Source organism: Ananas comosus, linkage group 2 (genome assembly GCF_001540865.1).
Source record: "Ananas comosus cultivar F153 linkage group 2, ASM154086v1, whole genome shotgun sequence".
Taxonomy (NCBI): Eukaryota; Viridiplantae; Streptophyta; class Magnoliopsida; order Poales; family Bromeliaceae; genus Ananas; species Ananas comosus.
In genome coordinates, this window is record NC_033622.1 from 1,509,484 (window position 1) to 1,529,424 (window position 19,941).

At 34.5% G+C, this 19,941-nt stretch overlaps 2 protein-coding genes across 3 annotated transcripts; both read left to right on the forward strand.

Moving 5' to 3' along the window:
* LOC109706590 lies at positions 11,785 to 16,377 on the forward strand (the record flags this gene model as incomplete). Of its 2 annotated transcripts, none has more annotated exon segments than XM_020227526.1 (6): positions 11,785 to 12,021; positions 12,340 to 12,591; positions 13,139 to 13,312; positions 13,399 to 13,505; positions 14,692 to 15,029; positions 15,572 to 16,377. In XM_020227526.1, coding segments are annotated over 6 exon segments (1,629 nt in total). In that variant the 3' UTR covers positions 16,150 to 16,377.
* On the forward strand, positions 17,778 to 19,853 carry LOC109706876 (serine carboxypeptidase II-2-like). Its single transcript, XM_020227892.1, has 4 exons — positions 17,778 to 17,876; positions 18,256 to 18,522; positions 18,935 to 19,068; positions 19,754 to 19,853. Exons 1-4 carry the CDS (start codon positions 17,778 to 17,780, stop codon positions 19,851 to 19,853), a joined length of 600 nt encoding a protein of 199 aa, XP_020083481.1.

A 19,941-nucleotide genomic window follows, 5' to 3' on the forward strand; every position in this document is an offset into this window, starting at 1 on the left:
TAGAGTTTTTGGCGTTCTCTTTTAGTACAAATTTGATCATATTTCATTTTGGTCCATGTGTGCTTTTCGATGCCTAAAATATTCAATTTTAACTCAATATTTCTTAACTCTAATAAAAAGTAAATAAAATTACTTTTAAACTCTAAAAGGATCAAATGTGTTCTTTTCTACCTTAGCTTGGAGGCATAGATAGTTTCAAAATATGAAGCTCTTTTCTTTGCAATTTGTCCTTCTTGAGTTCTATCTAAATTAGGAGATCTAAATATAAAACTCAAAGTAAAATATTAGTCAAAATTTTGTTATTATTTATAATCATCAAAATTTAATTATAAATTAGTGCCACTAGGCCAACAGCAATATCATCCATTCAATTATGACGGGTATATATCACAGCCGGATAATTTTTATTTTATTTTTAAATATCATAAAACACATTAAGAATTAGTGGTCGGAGTTAATCTAAGGGCGGAGAGATAAAATATTTGCCTTTTTTTAAAAAAAAACCCTAAGTTGCCCTAAGGCATTTAGTGGTATCTTGCATATTTTCAAAAAAAAAAAAAAAAAAAAACCTTCGGACTAAATCTTGAATTGAAATTTTACGCCATTTGAATGGCGTACTATCAAAAAGCAAGAATCTAACATAAAATTTAAACGTTAAAAATTTTAGAAAAAATTGTCGCGTCTTTTGGATATGTGTGGCGTGCATTGCACGTACAGTTAACTAGTAATGACTAAATGGCTAACTCAAAGTGAGACTAAACATGATTATAATTCCTCTAAGTTTTCAATGAAGCTGCTGAGCTCCTCTCTCCCATTTTGCATGCTCTTGGACAGTTGGAGCCTCTAACAAGCAAAATAGAAAACAACTAATCACTTGATAGTGTTAGGGGTGCAAAAATGAAAGGTCTTACATTATTATAAATGATGTGACATGGGTGTAAATCATACACCCTGGCCTTGATGGGACGCATAAATAACATTGCTCTGAATGGAAAAGTCTATCCGGAATAAACCCAAAAAGGCCAAAATCACATCCAAGTCCAAGTTCCATTGACACTTTTGGACCACTCTACGCTCTCGGACTATGGTGATTAAATGTAGTTCTCAATCCATTTTTATCTTAATCATTTTTTAACGTAAGCAACCGAGCGATTGAAACGTGTAGTTTGGCCATTCTTTAGGCGTAAACAAGAATGATTTAGAAGGGTCGATAAGAGTCTTAATCGCGTTCGAAATTGGATCAAACAAGAGAGGCACACTTGGCGAGCGCTGCTTATTAATCCTTGTTCTTTTCTTATATGATTGGAGATAAACAGTTTCCCCCAAAGTTTTAGCTATAACCTAGTTCTAATAATTGGAGCTTAATTTGGATAGTAACTAGTTATATATGATGGGGAATGAGACATTTTATGTGGAGCCCTATATGTGTATGCTTGCATGCATTGAACACACTAGATTTGGTGGAGAAAGGACATGGGAGAAGGACTAGCAAGCAGCAAAGTGATTGCCACAAAGGAAAGGGTACAAGGAAAATCTAATGAGATTCAATGTGTCACTCTCCCCACCTAAATATCTACTTATTATCAAATATTTCATTATTTAACTATGAGACTCCTAACACTTTAGTCCTTAAACTTCAATTTATATTTAAAGTTTCTGGTTCAAACTTTTAGAATTATCGTAATTAAGTCTCACAATTCAATTTAGTTTATTAAATATTATCATATTGCTGATGCATTATCAATCACAACACTGTTACATCACTTCTATATTAATAATACATGAAATAAACGTGTAAAATTTTACGACTTCTAATGCATTGATGTCTAAATATCATAAAATATATCTAGTAAGGCAAATTTTACTTTTGAGGTAGGTGCATGGAATAATTTCCAATAATTTAAAATGCAGGACGAACTAGCCGTGACCTGGTTTATAAAACAGTTCAGTTTAACTCTTTGAACTGGATAAATCAAAAAATCGCTCTGAACCGTTCGAACGGCTCTGATTTTAGTCAAATCGGTCAGATTTTTTTGATCAAGCCATATTAAAATCTAACGACTTAAAATCAATTTAACTAATTTTATTTCCAGTTTATGTACATTAGTCTTATAAAAAGTGAAAATTGAAAATTTATTTCTACTTAATTTGGTCTAAAAATAAGTACTTTATCATAGTTAAGTATGATATCAGAATACTAATTTATACATATTTTTTAATATAATAAAATTAAAATAATAATTAAATATATTTGGGGTCAACCAGTAATCCTCGACCTAGTAATATTATGGAATCGTTGTTCGACCCGATTTTTAAATCATTAATAATTTCTAGGACCCAACTCGTTGGTTGATTTGATAATGTATGTTGGGAAAATACTTCTAACTACACATAGTTTATGTATCGGACCTGAGTTGATTTTTCACGGCCCGACCCGGACCCAAGCCTAGCCCGGAACGCAAACGAAGCGGGCTCGTATCCGGCTTTTAAAGATCCGGCCCGGTCCGAATTATAAATAATGCGTACCTACATCGCATACTTAGGGATGCCAATGGGCATGAATATTCGAAATTTTATCTGAGTCCTAACCTGAACATGATGGATTTAGTTGATGCTAAATGGATATAGGTATGAAAAATAAAAATCTGATGAATTTGGATTCGAAAATGGATTTTGTCTGTACCCGATCCGAGCTCGAACTCAATATGAATCCAAATTGATTTACATTATATAATATATGTATATATATATAAATGTTTGATGTTTTTTGAAGTTGTATTTTAAGAATTTAGATTTAATTAATGTAATATATTTTGAAATGTGGTTAAGAGAAACAATTGTTTGGGATTCGATTTTTCAGGTTTGAGTTTGGATATAGATTTTTAAAATTCGTTAGATTCGCACTCAGATTCGAATTTTTGAATTTGGTTGCTGAATTAGAGTTCAAATTTTAGAAAATTCATTCCGAATCCAACCTGTTGATATCCCTAAGCATAAGTTTGAAACTTACATCCTCAAAAAGAACTACAAAAATAATAAAAATTTATCAGAAACACCATGTTACTTAAATTTTAGCATATCGAAAACCATTGCACTGTGAGATTATAATTATAAATAAAAATAAAAGAAAATAAAATAAAATCACCCCATTAACTTGTGTAGGGTACCACCCCTGAATCCTCATGCATGTCAACATTGCCACATAGGTCACCAATGGATAACCTATTTTAAGTTGTTCCTGTCTATGTTGTTGAGGATAAGGCATAAAACTTTTTATCCTTCTTGCTTTAAGATTCGAGCTAATCACCGACCGTCGTTAATGCAAATAGCAAAGAATTTGATGGTTGGTATCCGAGATCTCAAATTCGAATCCTAATTGATTCGCATTTTCTGCTAAGTTTATTTCTAAAAAATAAACGAAATAGATAGCATGCTATTTTTCTTTCAAAAAAAAAAGAAGATTCGAACTGATCCATAATAATTTTTTGATGGGTTAATTTCATACAGTTTTCTCGAAGTATATCGGATAGCAAATATATTTCTATAGAGTTCAACTTTTCATATTTATCTCTACAAGAGTCTAATTATATTCATATTTGTCCTTTTAATTTGTTAGCGTTAGAGCATTATTTATTTTTTAAACAGAAAATAAATGAAATGGCATTTTTGCCATCACAAATACGTCATTCCAAATGACCCAACTATTAAAATTATACAGAAATATTCTTTCAAAAATTTTCAACCATCATCTTCTTCCTTTTTATCATTTCAAATAATATAGTAGGAGTATATAAAAAGATCAATTTACCTGATTCACTAATCAGGGCTAAGCATTTTATCTATGGTTAACTATATTTTTCTAACGGAAACTAACAGCGAGAATATATTTAAAAACGTTAGAACTCTTGTAGGAATAAATATTAAAAGTTGAACTTTGTATGGATATATCTACTATTCGATATATTTATAGGGAGCTGTATGAAATTATTTTTTTTTTGATTTATCAGCGCGCAATATATTACTATTGTGGAGTAGTACTCTTAATCAAATAAATTTTTTTGTTAGAAAATGACTTTAACTAGATATCGCACACCAGGTGGAGCAAACTTATGTTGAAACCATTTTCATCACTACATCTATAAAATAATTAAAATTTATATTAACAACTAATAAAAATAACGCTCTGGGGATCCATAGAAAGTGATCTTTATTAGAATTAAATTTGATACTCATTACAATATCGAATATCTATAGCACATTTAATATACTTGTTATGATTTATAGAGATTTCTCACAAAGATAAAATGTATATATCCATCCTAATTTCAGCCGACTCAGGCCTGCTCTCGCGAGATTATTTATTGTATACAAAAATTTTACTTTGATAATTAATCAATTGATCGTCTCTAGCTAAGTAGCAAAGAACTTGGTGGTTGATATTTGAGGTTTCAAGTTCGAAACTTAGTTGATTCATATTTTTAACTAAGTTTATTTTTAAATAAAATAAACGAAGCTGGTAACATACTTATCTATTTCTCTCAACAAAAAAATCATCTTAAGGATAGAATTTATTTTATTTAAACTTAGCATGGTACCCTACTATAATTCTACTCCAATGCAAGATCCATATATATATATATATATATATATATATATATATATATATATATATATATATATAAAATTCTACTCCAATGCGAGACCCAAATATATATATATATATATATAGAGAGAGAGTTCGGCTAGAATACTATTAATAGCACCAGGCACTTGGTGCTTACCGGATTTTCCACCGTTAAATTTATTCTTTTGATTATTTTTATCCGTTAAATTGTACTATTTAATAAACCATTCATTCAGCTCTAAGGGACCACTATCATCCTAACCGCACATTTCTTCGTGTAAGGATAAAAAATAATAGCACCAATAACTTAGTACTATTACCGTCTGTCCCTAACGTAAGTGGCAAAGAACTCGATAATTCGATTTTTTGATTATTGTGGTTATTGAACCATGATAACTATCATAAGGTCGGATCAAGATATATATATATATATATTAACCTGACTTTTTTAAGATTATCATGATTCAGAAAAAAAATCTTTATTCGTCGTAGAATGGGCAAAGCAAATAAAGTAAAGCTTTATCTGAATCGATCTTTACACTTAGTTGACTCTAAGCTTGAACATTAGAGCCTATGGNTAACCGCACATTTCTTCGTGTAAGGATAAAAAATAATAGCACCAATAACTTAGTACTATTACCGTCTGTCCCTAACGTAAGTGGCAAAGAACTCGATAATTGGTATCCGAGATTACAAGTTCGAATCTCAGTTGATTCACATTTCTAGCTAAGTCTATTTCGAAATGAAATAAACGAAACGGGTAAGATGCTGCTTATTTCTAAAAAAAAGACTTAGTACTATTAGAATTTTTTCAGTCCAATTATATATATATATATATAGAACTAGGCTGGAATACTATCAATAGTACCAAGTTATTGGTGTTATTAGTTTTTTAGCTCTTCGATTAAGAAATATGTGGTTAGGATGATGTGGGCCCCCTAAGGATGAGTGGGTAGTTGGTTGAATAGTAAAATCTAACGGATAAAAATAATCAAATGAGTTAATCTAATGGCAGAAAATTTGATTGTACTAAGTGTTTTGTGCTATCGATAGCATAGCAGCCGAATTTTATATATATATATATATATATATATATATATATATATAATTTTAAATTAAATATTAGTTAAATAATAAATGACGAATAAAACGATCTCACATGCAATAATCCCTTCCAATAATCCCTTCCATTTTCCAAACACATTTGTCCCTTCCCATGCTTCAAAGGGCACAAGAATAAATCTCAGATCCCCTACAACTAGGATTTGCACAATCATGCACAATCTATGAATACATGGCGCGTTTTCATTGGCCAATATCCTACACATGTTGTAGGGCACGGTGAGTTATCCAAACAGGTTAAATTCCATTGGAATTCCCTGGATTTTCACACAAATTTTAATTTATTTTTTTTTACAAAATTTAATTTTAGATTTTATTGTAGTAAAAAAAATGCTTATCTGATGTATCGATCGATCTTTGCATCTTTTTTTGATAGATTAATGAGACTTTCTCATATTTTGACTCAAAAATTCTAACTAAAAAAAAATAGTAGCTGTGACATGAGACGAACCAAACTCTGCGGTTAGAGCCGGAATTGCTATGTCACTATAAAAATCGAATTCAAATTTAAATTCAAACTTTATAAATTTGCAAGACTTTGGGTGCGATAACTCAGCAACACAACAAAAAATTCTACACGGGTGATGTTAAATATAAAAATGTTTAAACACCGTTCTTTAACAGTTTAAGTTTTTAGAGTACAACGGTTGTTTCACATGGTATCAGAGCAGGAGGTCCTGAGTTCGAGTCACGCCAGGCTCCTAGCATATTAATTTTCTCCCATTTAATTCAAACCCACGTCATGGGCCGACTAAAAAGTCTCGAGCCCAGACGTGAGGGGGAGTGTTAAATATAAAATTATATAAACACCGTTCTCTAACAGTTTAAACTTTTAGAGTAAAACATATAACAAAACAAATTAAAAGAGAAAAGAAGACCAGCTATAAACTAAGTAGAAACGATAATTAAAATTAATTAATACAACTAATATAAGCCGATACGGTGTGTATGCATGTCTAAGCCATATATATATATATATATATACTAGTTATAGTGCACGTGCATTGCACGTAACATTTAATTAAATTAAATTTATATTTATATTTAAAATTTAAGTAATTATTGGTGGTATAAANAGATTCATAATTGGTATCCGAGGTTCTAAGATCGAAGCCTAATTGCTTCACATCTCCAGTTAAATTCATTGCTAAAAAAAATGAACGAATCGGATCAGAGCTGCTCTCTCTCTCTCTCTCAAAAAAAAAAACAAAAGAAGTAGAAACAAAATAAGTCTATCTCAAGCGTCACAAAGATACCAATCTCGATGTTATGTACAATGCTCAACTAATCACCAACTCCACCCTAAGCGACAACAAACCATAGCGTAATTTAAGCTCCAACCACTATATATCACTCCAAAATAGCAGTCATATTATAAGTAAGGATTTAAGTGCCGCGATATGAAATTGTGCGAAAAATTTACCGGTACAGTACGACAAGGTGCATGCCGGGCTGTATAGATGCGTGCCGATCACAAAAAATTTATGTGTACCGACACACAATAGTATGAAATATTTATTTTTTTAGTAACAAAATATTCTAACTGTTTATTATGTATTTTTATCAAATATTTTAAGTTTTATTGAGGAAATTACTTACTAATTTAAAGAATAGAGAGTTTTAAGCGGTGACATCGGCCCAAAGACTGTATCTTGCCTATATTTTGTTGGTATGATACGATATGATCGATACGGCCCGTATCGATGGGCACTTAAATCCTTGATTATAAGCCGGCATCCACTCGGCTTATATTATCCATCCCACTAGTGACAGACACATTCGTTAAGCATATCATCCTTGCACATCGCACATTCATGATATACCGTTACTTCGTTTGTGCCAGATATATGTGCAGAGTACGACTCTTAGGTCTGAATACGAACAACATCCGTTCATAGTATAACCATCTTTCCCAACGGTCCACTTGGGTGCAGTAACTCATGATCATCCTAACTACACCTGACATCCATTTATAGTGTATGGTATCTAATCTTCACTCTAAGACACTGCGGTACTCGACGTCCGTTTAGCGTATAGATCGCATGCATGTCTCAACGGCTTCAAATATCATATAACCTCGCAACCTCGGTCCAGATCCATAGGGTAGTAACCTGATGCACATCATTGTACTCATGACTACAACACCTTATAGTAAAATCACATTCATAATATAACCCAAGCGATGGCCGCTATTGTATCCAATCGGACCCTCTCTATCTCTCTATATATACATAGAGAGAGAGAGAGAGAGTCCGATTGGAATATTTCTAATAATACCAAGCACTCGATATTATTAAGTTTACTATCATTAAATAATCTTTTGATCAATTCTATTCCTTAGATTATGCTATTCTACCAACTATCTACTATATAAATCTTAGAGGATCAATACCAAATTCTAGAGGGCTATTATTATTCTAACCCTAGATATACGTAGTTGAGTTAGAATACTATCGATAGTAAACTAACTAGATTGCTACTGATTTATTTTCGATGGTGGATCCTCCCATTCGACGATTGACACCAATGAACACAATTTCGACTACTCGAAAATTTCAAATCTTTTCGACATTAGTGACCTAATGATCAAATGGTAGCAACATTTATAATTTTAATAGTCGATACGAGACATTATCTCGTGTAACTGTGTACAATTAGAATTCAAATCTGTTGAATATTTGTTAAAATTTTTTTAAAAATATTTATAAAAAAAATCTACACTTTTTATCTTTATTATAAAAATTCTATTATTATTTTTTAAAGAATATTTATCTTCAGCCGTTCATTTTTATGTCCACTTAATGCATAAAAGAGTAATATCGAAAAAAATTTAAATTTAATTTTTAGATATTTAAAGTAGTCTAAATAATATTCAACAATGTCGTCCTTCGATTCGGATATTATATTTAGAAGGTGGTTAAGTATAAAACATAATATAATAATAAGAGTCCGGCTATAATACTATCGATAGCACCAAACATTTAGTGCCATCAAGTTTTTTGTCGTTAGATCAATTCCTTTGACCATTTTCAGCCGTCAGATCTATTGGATTTTATTGGGTTTATTGGGTTTTTTGTGATTTAAAACTTATTAAAGCCTCTTAAGAGCCCAATAATTATTAATGGGCCGCTTGGGAGCCCAACTAAAATTTTTATGTGTGATGTTTAGTCCCACATTGAAAACTAAAAGGGTGTCTGTGGTTTTTATATATTTCTTTATTCTCAAACTAGTTGCTTGGAAGAAAATGAAAGTAATGCTCTTGTTTAAATACACACGCACGGCACGAGTATGAGCCGAGCCGGGTGAGCGGCGGCGCGCGCGGTCCATACACCCGATTTATTTTATCTTTATTTTAATCATTATCTTTATCTTTCGATTTATTTTATCTTTATTTTAATCATTATCTTTATCTTTATTCTAATCCTAATCCGTATAATCGTAGGTTTATCTTGTTCTACACGGATTTGACGCGTTGGAGCAAGATTCTCGCCTTAATTATAAATATTGGGCGATGTTGCACGAGTTGAGAGAGAACCCGAGCATACCTAAACCCTCTCGTCTTTTCCTACTTTCTCGCTATTAATCGTTTCCGCCGATTTTCTCTTTGCTGAATCTGAAGCTTGTTGGGTTCATCTTGCGCCACCTTGGAAGCGTGCCGACTAGGTGGAACGTGGTTGATTTTCTCTTTGCTGGATCTGAAGCTTGTTGGGTTCATCTTGCGTCACCTTGGAAGCGTGCCGACGGGGTGGAACGTGGTCGTTGTATCGCTAGGAGTAATTGCCGGAAAGCCCGCACATGGAGGGGCAATTTCGCTTCTAGGACAGTACTCTGCACGCCTCGATTCACAGGTCTTATCTAAGCCTTTTATTTACAGTATTTGTTATTTAATTTTGTTTCCGAATTTTTCTAAATCTGAAATTTAAATTTTAGAATTGATTTTTAAAGAATATTATAATAAAAAATCAGAACGAAATTTTCCAACAAGATCATACTATTCAACCAACCACCCACTCAACTCTAAGGGATCACTATCATCCTAACCATACATCGCTTTATCCAAGGACCGTACTTAATAGCATAAATGACTTGATGCTATTAATAATATTCTAGCCTAGTTCATAATAATAATAATAATAATAATAATAATAATCTCCATTTTAGGGCTAAAATGTAAAAATAAAAAAGAGATAATTGCTTATATATTTCTCAAAACTTCGAAATATCTCATTTACCCATATTTTTTTTTCCTTTCCAATATACCCCTCGTATGCTCCTCCCTTATTTCAGAATGCCCCTACAGTTATCACTCGTTAAATTAATTTGGATTAAACGTGAGTTATGCCTCTTTTGCCCTCAACTTAAGGGCAAAATAAAATACTGGTGATGGTAGAAAGGTATTTTTGAAAAGATCAAAAGTCAAATACATGTTATGTCCCTAACTTAAAGGTAAATAAGAAAAGTCGGTGACGATAGAAGAATATATTTTTTAAAAGGACAAAATAGTAATTTTATAGAGATAACGGCTATTACTAATAGTTCATTAACAGAATTTAACTCTAGAAATATATTTAAAATAGATTGAAATTTAAAATAATATTTATTTTTAATATTAACTTTTTAAGAAGGATAAATCAGAAACTCGAAAATTTTTCAAACTTATATAAGCAATTGCCTTNTTAATTATAAATAAATATTGGGCGATGTTGCACGAGTTGAGAGAGAACCCGAGCATACCTAAACCCTCTCGTCTTTTCCTACTTTCTCGCTATTAATCGTTTCCGCCGATTTTCTCTTTGCTGAATCTGAAGCTTGTTGGGTTCATCTTACGCCACCTTGGAAGCGTGCCGACGGGGTGGAACGTGGTTGATTTTCTCTTTGCTGGATCTGAAACTTGTTGGGTTCATCTTGCTTCACCTTGGAAGCGTGCCGACGGGGTGGAACGTGGTCGTTGTATCGCTAGGAGTAATTGCCGAAAAGCCTCGCACATGGAGGGGCAATTTCACTTCTAGGACAGTGCTCTGCACGCCTCGATTCACAGGTCTTATCTAAACCTTTTATTTACAGTATTTGTTATTTAATTTTGTTTCCGGATTTTTCTAAATCTGAAATTTAAATTTTAGAATTAGTTTTTAAAGAATATTATAATAAAAGATCAGAAAGAAATTTTCCAATAAGATCATACTATTCAACCAACCACCCACTCAACTCTAAGGGACCACTATCATCCTAACCATACATCGCTTTATCCAAGGACCGCACTTAATAGTATAAATGACTTGATGCTATTAATAATATTCTAGCCTAGTTCATAATAATAATAATAATAATAATCTCCATTTTAGGGCTAAAATGTAAAAATAAAAAAGGGATAATTGCCTATATATTACTCAAAACTTCGAAATATCTCATTTACCCATATTTTTTTTTCCTTTCCAATATACCCCTCATTGCTCCTTCCTTATTCCAGAATGCCCCTACAGTTATCACTCGTTAAATTAATTTGGATTAAACGTGAGTTATGCCTCTTTTGCCCTCAACTTAAGGGCAAAAAAAAATACTGGTGATGGTAGAAAGGTATTTTTGAAAAGATCAAAAGTCAAATACATGTTATGTCCCTAACTTAAAGGTAAATAAGAAAAGTCGGTGACGATAGAAGAATATATTTTTTAAAAGGATAAAATAGTAATTTTATAGAGATAACGGCTATTACTAATAGTTCATTAACATTAACAGAATTTAACTCTAGAAATATATTTAAAATAGATTGAAATATAAAATAATATTTATTTTTAATATTAATTTTTTTAAAAAGAATAAATCAGAAATTCGAAAATTTTTCAAACTTATGTAAGCAATTGCCTTTATAAAAAAAAAAAAAAAAATCACTTTACAAACAACGTTGGGGTGGCGGTGGTAGGTGCAAAGCAGAGCTGTACGGAATTTGCTACAACCCGCTTCGTACGGAGCATCTCGCGTTTCCGAAACGAAACCGACCCTCTCTTTCCCCTCTCCCCTCTCTCCTCTCTCCTCGCTCTCCNCCCCCGCACGATTGGGAACGCGGCGGTGGCGTCCTGCTCCTCCTTCTAGGGTTTCCGATGGTCCAGTTGCCCAGTTCCGCCAAGATCCGCCCCGATCCCGTGCGCCCCGCGGCCGAGGCCGCGGTCGCGGACAGGGTGGCGGTGAAGGTCGAGGTGGAGGTGGAGGTGGAGGACCCCTTGGAGGACGAGCATGGCCCCTTCAACAAGAGATCCAAGCACCTCACCCCTCCTCAACAAGTAGATCTCCCTCTCTCTCTCTCGCTCTCTCTCGCTCTTTCTCTCTCTCTCTCTCTCTCTCTGAATCGGTCTCGTATTCGATTAATGTTGAGTTTTTTTTTTTGTGATCTGTTTATCTGATTGAAAGATTGTCCCTGTTAAACCCCCTTTAGATTTGGGTTCCAAAGGTGAGAGCTTTTTGATCAGGAGAAGGGTATAAGAGTTATTGTTTAGTGGCTCAATGATTCTTAGTTTTGAGCTGAATTCTTGTTTTATGTAAATTTGTTAATTTGTAATAATATTTGCTTGCAATTATAGTAATGGTTTGCATCTTTATAGGAAATGTATAATAATGTACTCGATGAGCCTAGTCCGCTGGGTTTACGGCTCCGAAAGAGCCCGTCGCTGCTGGATTTGATCCAGATGAGGCTCACGCAAGCGAGTTCCGCTGCGGCGTCGGGCATTACGAGCATTGGGCTTTCCGAGTCTGGGAAGAAGAAAGAACTTAAGTCTACTGCAGTTTCTGGCACCATTGACAGGTTGAAAGCTTCGAATTTCCCTGCGAATTTGTTGAGGATTGGGACTTGGGAGGTAAATGGATTCTCGTTTCGTTGTAGATAACGATTATAATGTTTAATGCGGTGAGTCAATAAGATGCAAATAACTTTTTTTTTTTCTCCTGAGTTGTCCCATTATATTCTGGGGCACTCGAGAAAAAGATCATTGTTATGTTGATTTAGCATGAGAGAAACAACTGCAATGTTTGGAGGGATAACTGTAAAAAATGATAGTTTTTATGATTATGGGGCTAAGTGGAGACCACTCTATTATTTGCATTGTTATTCTAGAGCAATCCAGCTTGATTTGAAGTGCTATTTCTTCCGGATTTTGTGTAGTTATTATTCCCTGCTCAGCTTTCCTCCGAACAACTTAGAATTCTTTCTCTGTTTAATTGTGATCACTTACACATGTTTCAATGATAAATAGTATTCAATATGCCAACTACTGTTCATTATGTTGTATGCATAACACAAAGCCAATGCTGCGAGCAATTTTGGCTTCGCTTTCGTAACTTCTGGTGTCTTTCCGAATTTCTTATTTATCAAGACACTAGTAACTGAATTCTATCAATTAACAGTATGTATCAAGGTATGAAGGTGACTTAGTTGCAAAATGCTACTTCGCAAAGCATAAACTTGTGTGGGAGGTTCTTGAAGGTGGTCTGAAGAGCAAGATAGAAATTCAGTGGTCAGATATTACGTCTCTGAAAGCATCTTGTTCCGAGAATGAGTCTGGAACCTTGGAAGTAGTGGTAATACTTTCATTTGTCAATACATGGTATTTAAGTTTGTCTGCTTGTTCTTCATTTTCATAAGCTTTATGCTTCTTTTATTACAGTTGGCTCGGCCACCGCTTTTCTTCAGAGAGACTGATCCCCAGCCTAGGAAGCATACGCTATGGCAGGCGACTTCTGATTTCACTGGTGGTCAAGCAAGCATGCAAAGGTAAAGCCAATCACTCTTTGTGTTGGAAAAGTGGCTCAAAGCATTCTGATTACATTTGCATGTGAAGGGGGGGAAAAAAAGGGAAAAAAAGAAGACCACAAAATGTTTGGGTTTTGTGGATATGCTGAAGGAAAAATGATTATGCTTCGTATAATTTACACCATGTAATAATTAACGCTAGTATTTTAGTTGGCTCTATTACCAATTGGCACAGAAGAGCGTGAAAAGTTAAGTTGCTGTATTGTAATTAAACTGTTTTCAACTTTCAAGATTCCCTCTTTTGCATATGAGCATAAATTGAGGGTGGGCAGGTAAGGATGTCTATGAAACGGAGATCACAGAGGGAGGGCATAAACCATATTTGGCTAGGGGCGCATAGTCTAATATTCTCACCTTCTAGTGAAGTTATGAAGATGCGAGGATGCGGATATTAGGAGAGGATATGTAATGGTTGGCGGAGATGGTGGTGGTTAAGAACATGAAAGAAGAAAATTGGGTTGCAGTTTCTATTTCTTTAAAATCTTATTTGTGGGAAATACTTGATATGCTGCTCCTGTTTATAAAGCAATAGTCTGGGATTCACTGCAGATTTTTGAAATTGTACTGCATATATATTGTATACAGTTGTTATATGCTAATCTTTCTATGTTATGGAAAAACCTCCCCTTAAATGGGAAAAATCAGCTATGGAATTTTCTGGTCTTCTCATCAAACTTTTTCAATTCCTCCCCTTAATCAGAAAATCAGCTATGGAATTTCTAATCTGCTCATCAAACATTTTCAATGTGCTCATCTTCGCTGCCATCTTAATGGTGAATTTTGTTGTTAAACAACATATAGAACAGTAAATAGGACCATGTTATGTCAATGCATTATTTTATTGGGAGTGCTGGCTGCATGAGTAGTGCTAAAATGCACCACTTCTGCACTACATTGCATGTTCAGAAGCAGGAAGCGGATTTGGAGTAACATTTGATTATAGAGTGATGCATTTTGTTTTGTTATCTATTAACTCTCTTTTAAGTTGTCAACTTTTTATCTTTGCAATTTATAACAGAAAACTGACTAGTTTATGTTTTTAATTTTTTTTATTTCTTCAATAATTATTTAATCTACGATCCAACATGTTTCTCCAATTATAAACTTCAATTCATAGTTCTAAAAGGTTTAAAACCTTTAAATGCAGGAAGCATTTTCTACAGAGTCCACAAAGCTTGTTAAGCAAGAACTTCGAAAAGCTTATCCAGTGTGATCCTCGTTTGAATTTACTGAGCCAACAGCCAGATATAATAGTGGAATCACCATACTTTGAGCCTCGATGCTCAATATTTGAGGATCAAGTAGAACACAAAAGGTCTTATGGTTTTAATGATCAGAAGGATGACCCGACAACCACCTTTTCCGGTTTCGGTGATCCTGGTTCGCCATGTGCTACCTCATCAATATCCGGTAAGAGTGAAATAAGGGATTCTATTGGAAAGGCACCTGAAATTGTCTCTCAAGCGACTTCTGCACCAAGATCAGGTAATGTTTATTAGCTTACAATATATCATGGTTAAAATTTATTGACAATTTAAATAGTTTTTAAGTTCATTTTGCTAATCGAATTAGTTGACTAATTCTGTTTTTGATTCATTTGGATCACATGGATCACATGCGATATTGGTTAAGGGTGGGATTGACGTAATTGTAGTTCGGTTGAAACTCAAGTATGGTGAGAATAAAAATATTGGTCTTACCATCAACTAGATAAATGCTGGAGCCCATCTAGTTGTAGGCCAGATTTTAAGTCTTTCTACGAAAGATGATTTCAGACCATTTCAAAGGAAATTTGTTTTCGAGAATTTAAGTTCATGACTACCTGCCAGATTTTCTTAGCGGCTTCATGATGGATGGCAAGACTAAGATAAATACTCCTAGTATGTTTGATTTACGGTAGAATTACAACTTCATCAATCCATGGCTGCATCTTTAAGTACGTCAAGAAAGTCTTTTTTTGAGTTGCTTTTTTTTTTTTTTATTCTCATCGTTAATGCCGCTCTGTAACTTCTCTCTTTGTATTGCGGCAGCTGTGGTTTCAGTACCTAATACCCGAGTTTTGGAAAACAATGCCAAGAACCCTCACAAGTGGTGGGAGCAACTGAAGGTTCCCCGGCTGCGAGGATCAATGTCCGTGGACGACTTAGTAAACCACATAGGAAACTGCATCTCAGAACAAATTATTTCTTCCGGCAATGCATCGTTGCCCCCTAGTGCTCTTCCCACTAAAGAAATGCTGGAAGATGTGGCGCAATACCTTCTTAGCGACAATACTCAAGCCTCGGTGCCCTCCGACGATGATGAGATATCCCTCATGGCTAGGGTCAATTCCCTTTGCTGCCTGATTCAAAAGGACGGTACTGCTGCAGCTCAGAATCCTAAAGAGAACGGCGGAAGCATAATGGACGTCGGGGATGATTCGGATGGCTCTTCAGATGACGAGGCGGAATCGGCGCAGGAAGCGGAATCCGGGCTCGAGGCAAAACCGCAGCCCATCACCAGGAAAGAGTCCTTTGGAGAGCTACTGATGAACCTTCCTCGCATTGCCTCGTTTCCGCAGTTCTTGTTCAAGATATCCGAGGATGCCGAGAATGAGGCCAGATAACTCGCAGCTCGCGCCTAAGAACTTGATGTAAATTATGCTGGAAAGAAGTGATGAGCCTTTTCAAGTTAGAACCCTTGTGAATGTATAGTTGTTGTCTCTTTTCTATGTGTGGATGGATATTTGTAGCCTCAGCTGATGATCTAAATGTCTACATTTGCAAATGAATTGCAAATGAATGCTCAAACAGTTCAATTTGTTCTTTATTTTCTGTTTCTTATTCTTTTATTAGATCTCAATGTGCATTTTGGGCAATCTCTCTTTCTCTCTCTTATTATTATTATTATTATTATTATTAATAATTTCTACCAGCTCTGAAAACAACTTGAATCAAAATAAACAAAATTTGAGGAGGGTTACTCCTCAATTTCCATTTGAGATCAACTCTTTTATTCTTATTTATATAATTTTAAATTATTTTATTGTTCTCTAAAATTCTAATTACATTAGTCGGTTTCAACTCGAATTAGTCTAGATTTCGCTTAATTAGTCCAAACTTGGTCCGAATGCGTCGGTTACCGACCGAATCGGTTGTTTTCGATTTCGAATAATAGTGCAGTATGTTCGGTTCAAAAAACTGTAAAATTTAGATGTTCGGTTCAGTCTACCATTCCACTGAAAAATACTGATCGAAGCTACAGAACTCTGTCCTCTTAATCTTTAATTAAAGAAACTAATCTCTCAGCAGGTGACAAGCAGAGAACTTAAGCTTCTTTGACCAAGATATTTAAATGCCATCTGCTCCACGAGGCTTCTTAGTTTAAACATTTGGTAGGTAGGGTGGTTGCACTTCAATCCAATTGATTGCTCATTCTCATTTGTCCCAACTATATATATATATATATATATATATATATATATATATATATATAGAGAGAGAGAGAGAGAGAGAGAGAGAGAGAGAGAGAGCTAGGCTGCTATGTTTTCGAAAGTACGAAAGTCTTCGTACTTGTAAGTTATTTTCAATAATGGGACATCCGATTCGGCGATCGGTTCCGTTAAACATGATCTATGCTATTGGAACTACGTAGAAACCAAATTTCATAATTTTTTGACTTCGTTTGTCTAGCAAACGAGTAACCTCAAAATGAACGGCTGAAAATGAAAATCTCATAAAAAACAGTGATAAAGGACTCAAATTTCAAATCGGAAGTATTGAACTTTCTATTGATGTTAAGTAGAATTTTCTATTAAGTTTTTATCTAATTTGGATACTTCTACACCGTTAAACTTAAAAACGTACCACATCGGCCATTAAAATAGTCATTTTTGAGATCTTTCGATCACTTGATAAATAATGTCAAAAAATTATAAAATTTGGTTTCTAAATAGTTCCAATAGGGTAGATTATACTTAACGGAACCGATCGTCAAATCGGATTTCCTATCATTGAAAATAACTTATAAATACGGAAGTCTCCGTACTTTCGAAAGGGCTGGAGACTTACTCATATATATATANAAGTTATCTGGTGCTCTCTTACTTAAAATTGCTATTCACACCAACCTCTTCTTCTTCTTCTTCTTGTTCTGCTTGTCTTTGCAGCAAACTCGTCGCCCTACAGGCAGCAAGAAAACGACCGAATTCTCCGGCTCCCCGGCCAGTCTTTCAACGCTACTCCGGCTACGTAGATGTCGGCGAAAGCGGCTCCGGCCGAGCTCTCTTCTACTGGTTCTTCGAGGCCGCAGCCGACCCCGATGCGAAGCCCCTCGTCCTTTGGCTCACCGGAGGTCTACTTCCTTTCCCCTCCCTCTCTTCGGCTCTATTTAGGCTCACTTTTGCTTCTACTTTTAGTAGCTATTGCAAAACTTAGAAACCACTTTATTAAACAGCACTATACGCTCTAAAGCAGAGCTAGAAAAGTACTTAATATGAAATACTTCAGAAGAAGTTTTTGTTTTGAGCTACTCAACAAGTTCCGCAAAGCCCGAACGAAACTTCCAAGCCAAGTCTATATATATATATCTCTGAGTTTATATCTGAGTCGACTCGCGATCCGATTGACTCGACTCGAGTTGAATCGGTCGAGTTCTGAGTTAACTCGTTGAGTTTTCTATCCCGAATTTTATTTTTCTTTTCAAATGACTCTAAATTTGTGTGTGCACGCAGGTCGGAAACGCTCTGACCGACGACTTCCTCGACCACTACGGTGTTTTCGAGTACTACTGGATGGCCGGATTGATCTCCGACCGATCTTACCGGATGCTGAACCTGCACCGCACTTCTCTCTCATTTCTGCACAAGTCTCCAGAATGCGACGACATTCTTGATTCTGCTCTTGAAGAAATCGGAGATATTGACATCTACAGCATTTTCTCTCCCACCTGCACTTGTGCTGTCACCTTCTCAGGGAATAAGCTGCTGAAAAGATTGCATGTAAGCATGCATTTCACTCAAGTCGATCTGGTGCATTTCAGTAACTATTAAAAGAAAATTTGTTAAAAACGAACGTAGAAACTTGACAGAAACAGTCTTACCACTATCACTCACGTGCACTGACTGAAGAAGTAATATAGACGAAACAACGAGGCGAAGAAGCCTCTGCTCGATCTAGCAGTTGCTCACGTGCGTGATGGATAAAGAGTGAAAATGCATTATGTCATGTGAGAATTAAACTCGGGACATCGTGAAACATAGGAGGTTAATTAATTTAGGACTGACTTTAATATCATGCTATAGTTTTTAGCCTAACATGTACTATCTTTCTTATTTAATTTTTGTTTTTGTTTTTACTCTATTTGTGTGTAAATTAATTGACAAGTTATGCTATATATAAATATTGTGACAGGATAGTGGAAAAATGGGGGATAAATATGATCCATGCATTGAGAATTACTCAACAGTGTACTTCAACTCACCTGAGGTTCAAAAAGCACTTCATGTTAACCCAGCATTTGCACCACCTAAGTGGATAACATGCAGGTAAATATTTGTACACTGCTTATATCTAATAATATATATATATATATATATATATATATATATATATATAGTAGGGCTATTGTGCTATTAGGAATACAACAGTTCTTATGCTTCTAAGTTCTTAACCGCCCATCAAATTTGATGCGTGATTAGGATGAATGGGAGAAAAGAAATTGGAGAGAAATTCAAAGAGAAGAGAAATTAAAAAATCCAATTTCTCTCTAATTACTCTTTTCTCTTTCACCCTAACCATCCATCAAATTTGATAGACAGTTAAGAACTTATGAGCATAAGGACTGCTATGCTCCTAATAGCACAGTAGTCCTACTCTCTCTCTCTCTATATATATATAGAGAGAACTAGGCTAATATACTATTAATAGCACGTAATAATGTTTTTAAGATACACCTAAATTATAAAATAATTTGGATCTTTCATTAGTGCCTTAATCATTATTTTCACTTCCTAAGAGGTTACTTTGAACCTTATGAGTGGATTAAATTATGAATCATTTATAAACTTTGACTAATTTACACATAGCCACACTTGAACTTCAAAATTTATAGTTAAAGTGGCTATACGTACAGTTATAATTTTTAACTGCGTGTATCTTTAATTATATATTGTATTTATAATTAATGGCTCATTTCTAATGTTTACATCTTAATTAATTTTTTTTTTGCAGTAATGTTATTAATGAAAATTGGCACGACACTCCGAGTTCCGTGCTAAACATTTACCATGAACTTATACAACACGGGCTTCGCATTTGGATGGTTAGGTAAATTGATTTGATTTGTATATACTCTCTCCCTAATGTTAATTATGTATTCTTATGTAGGGTGTTAACTTAATGAGCATGCATGTTCTTGC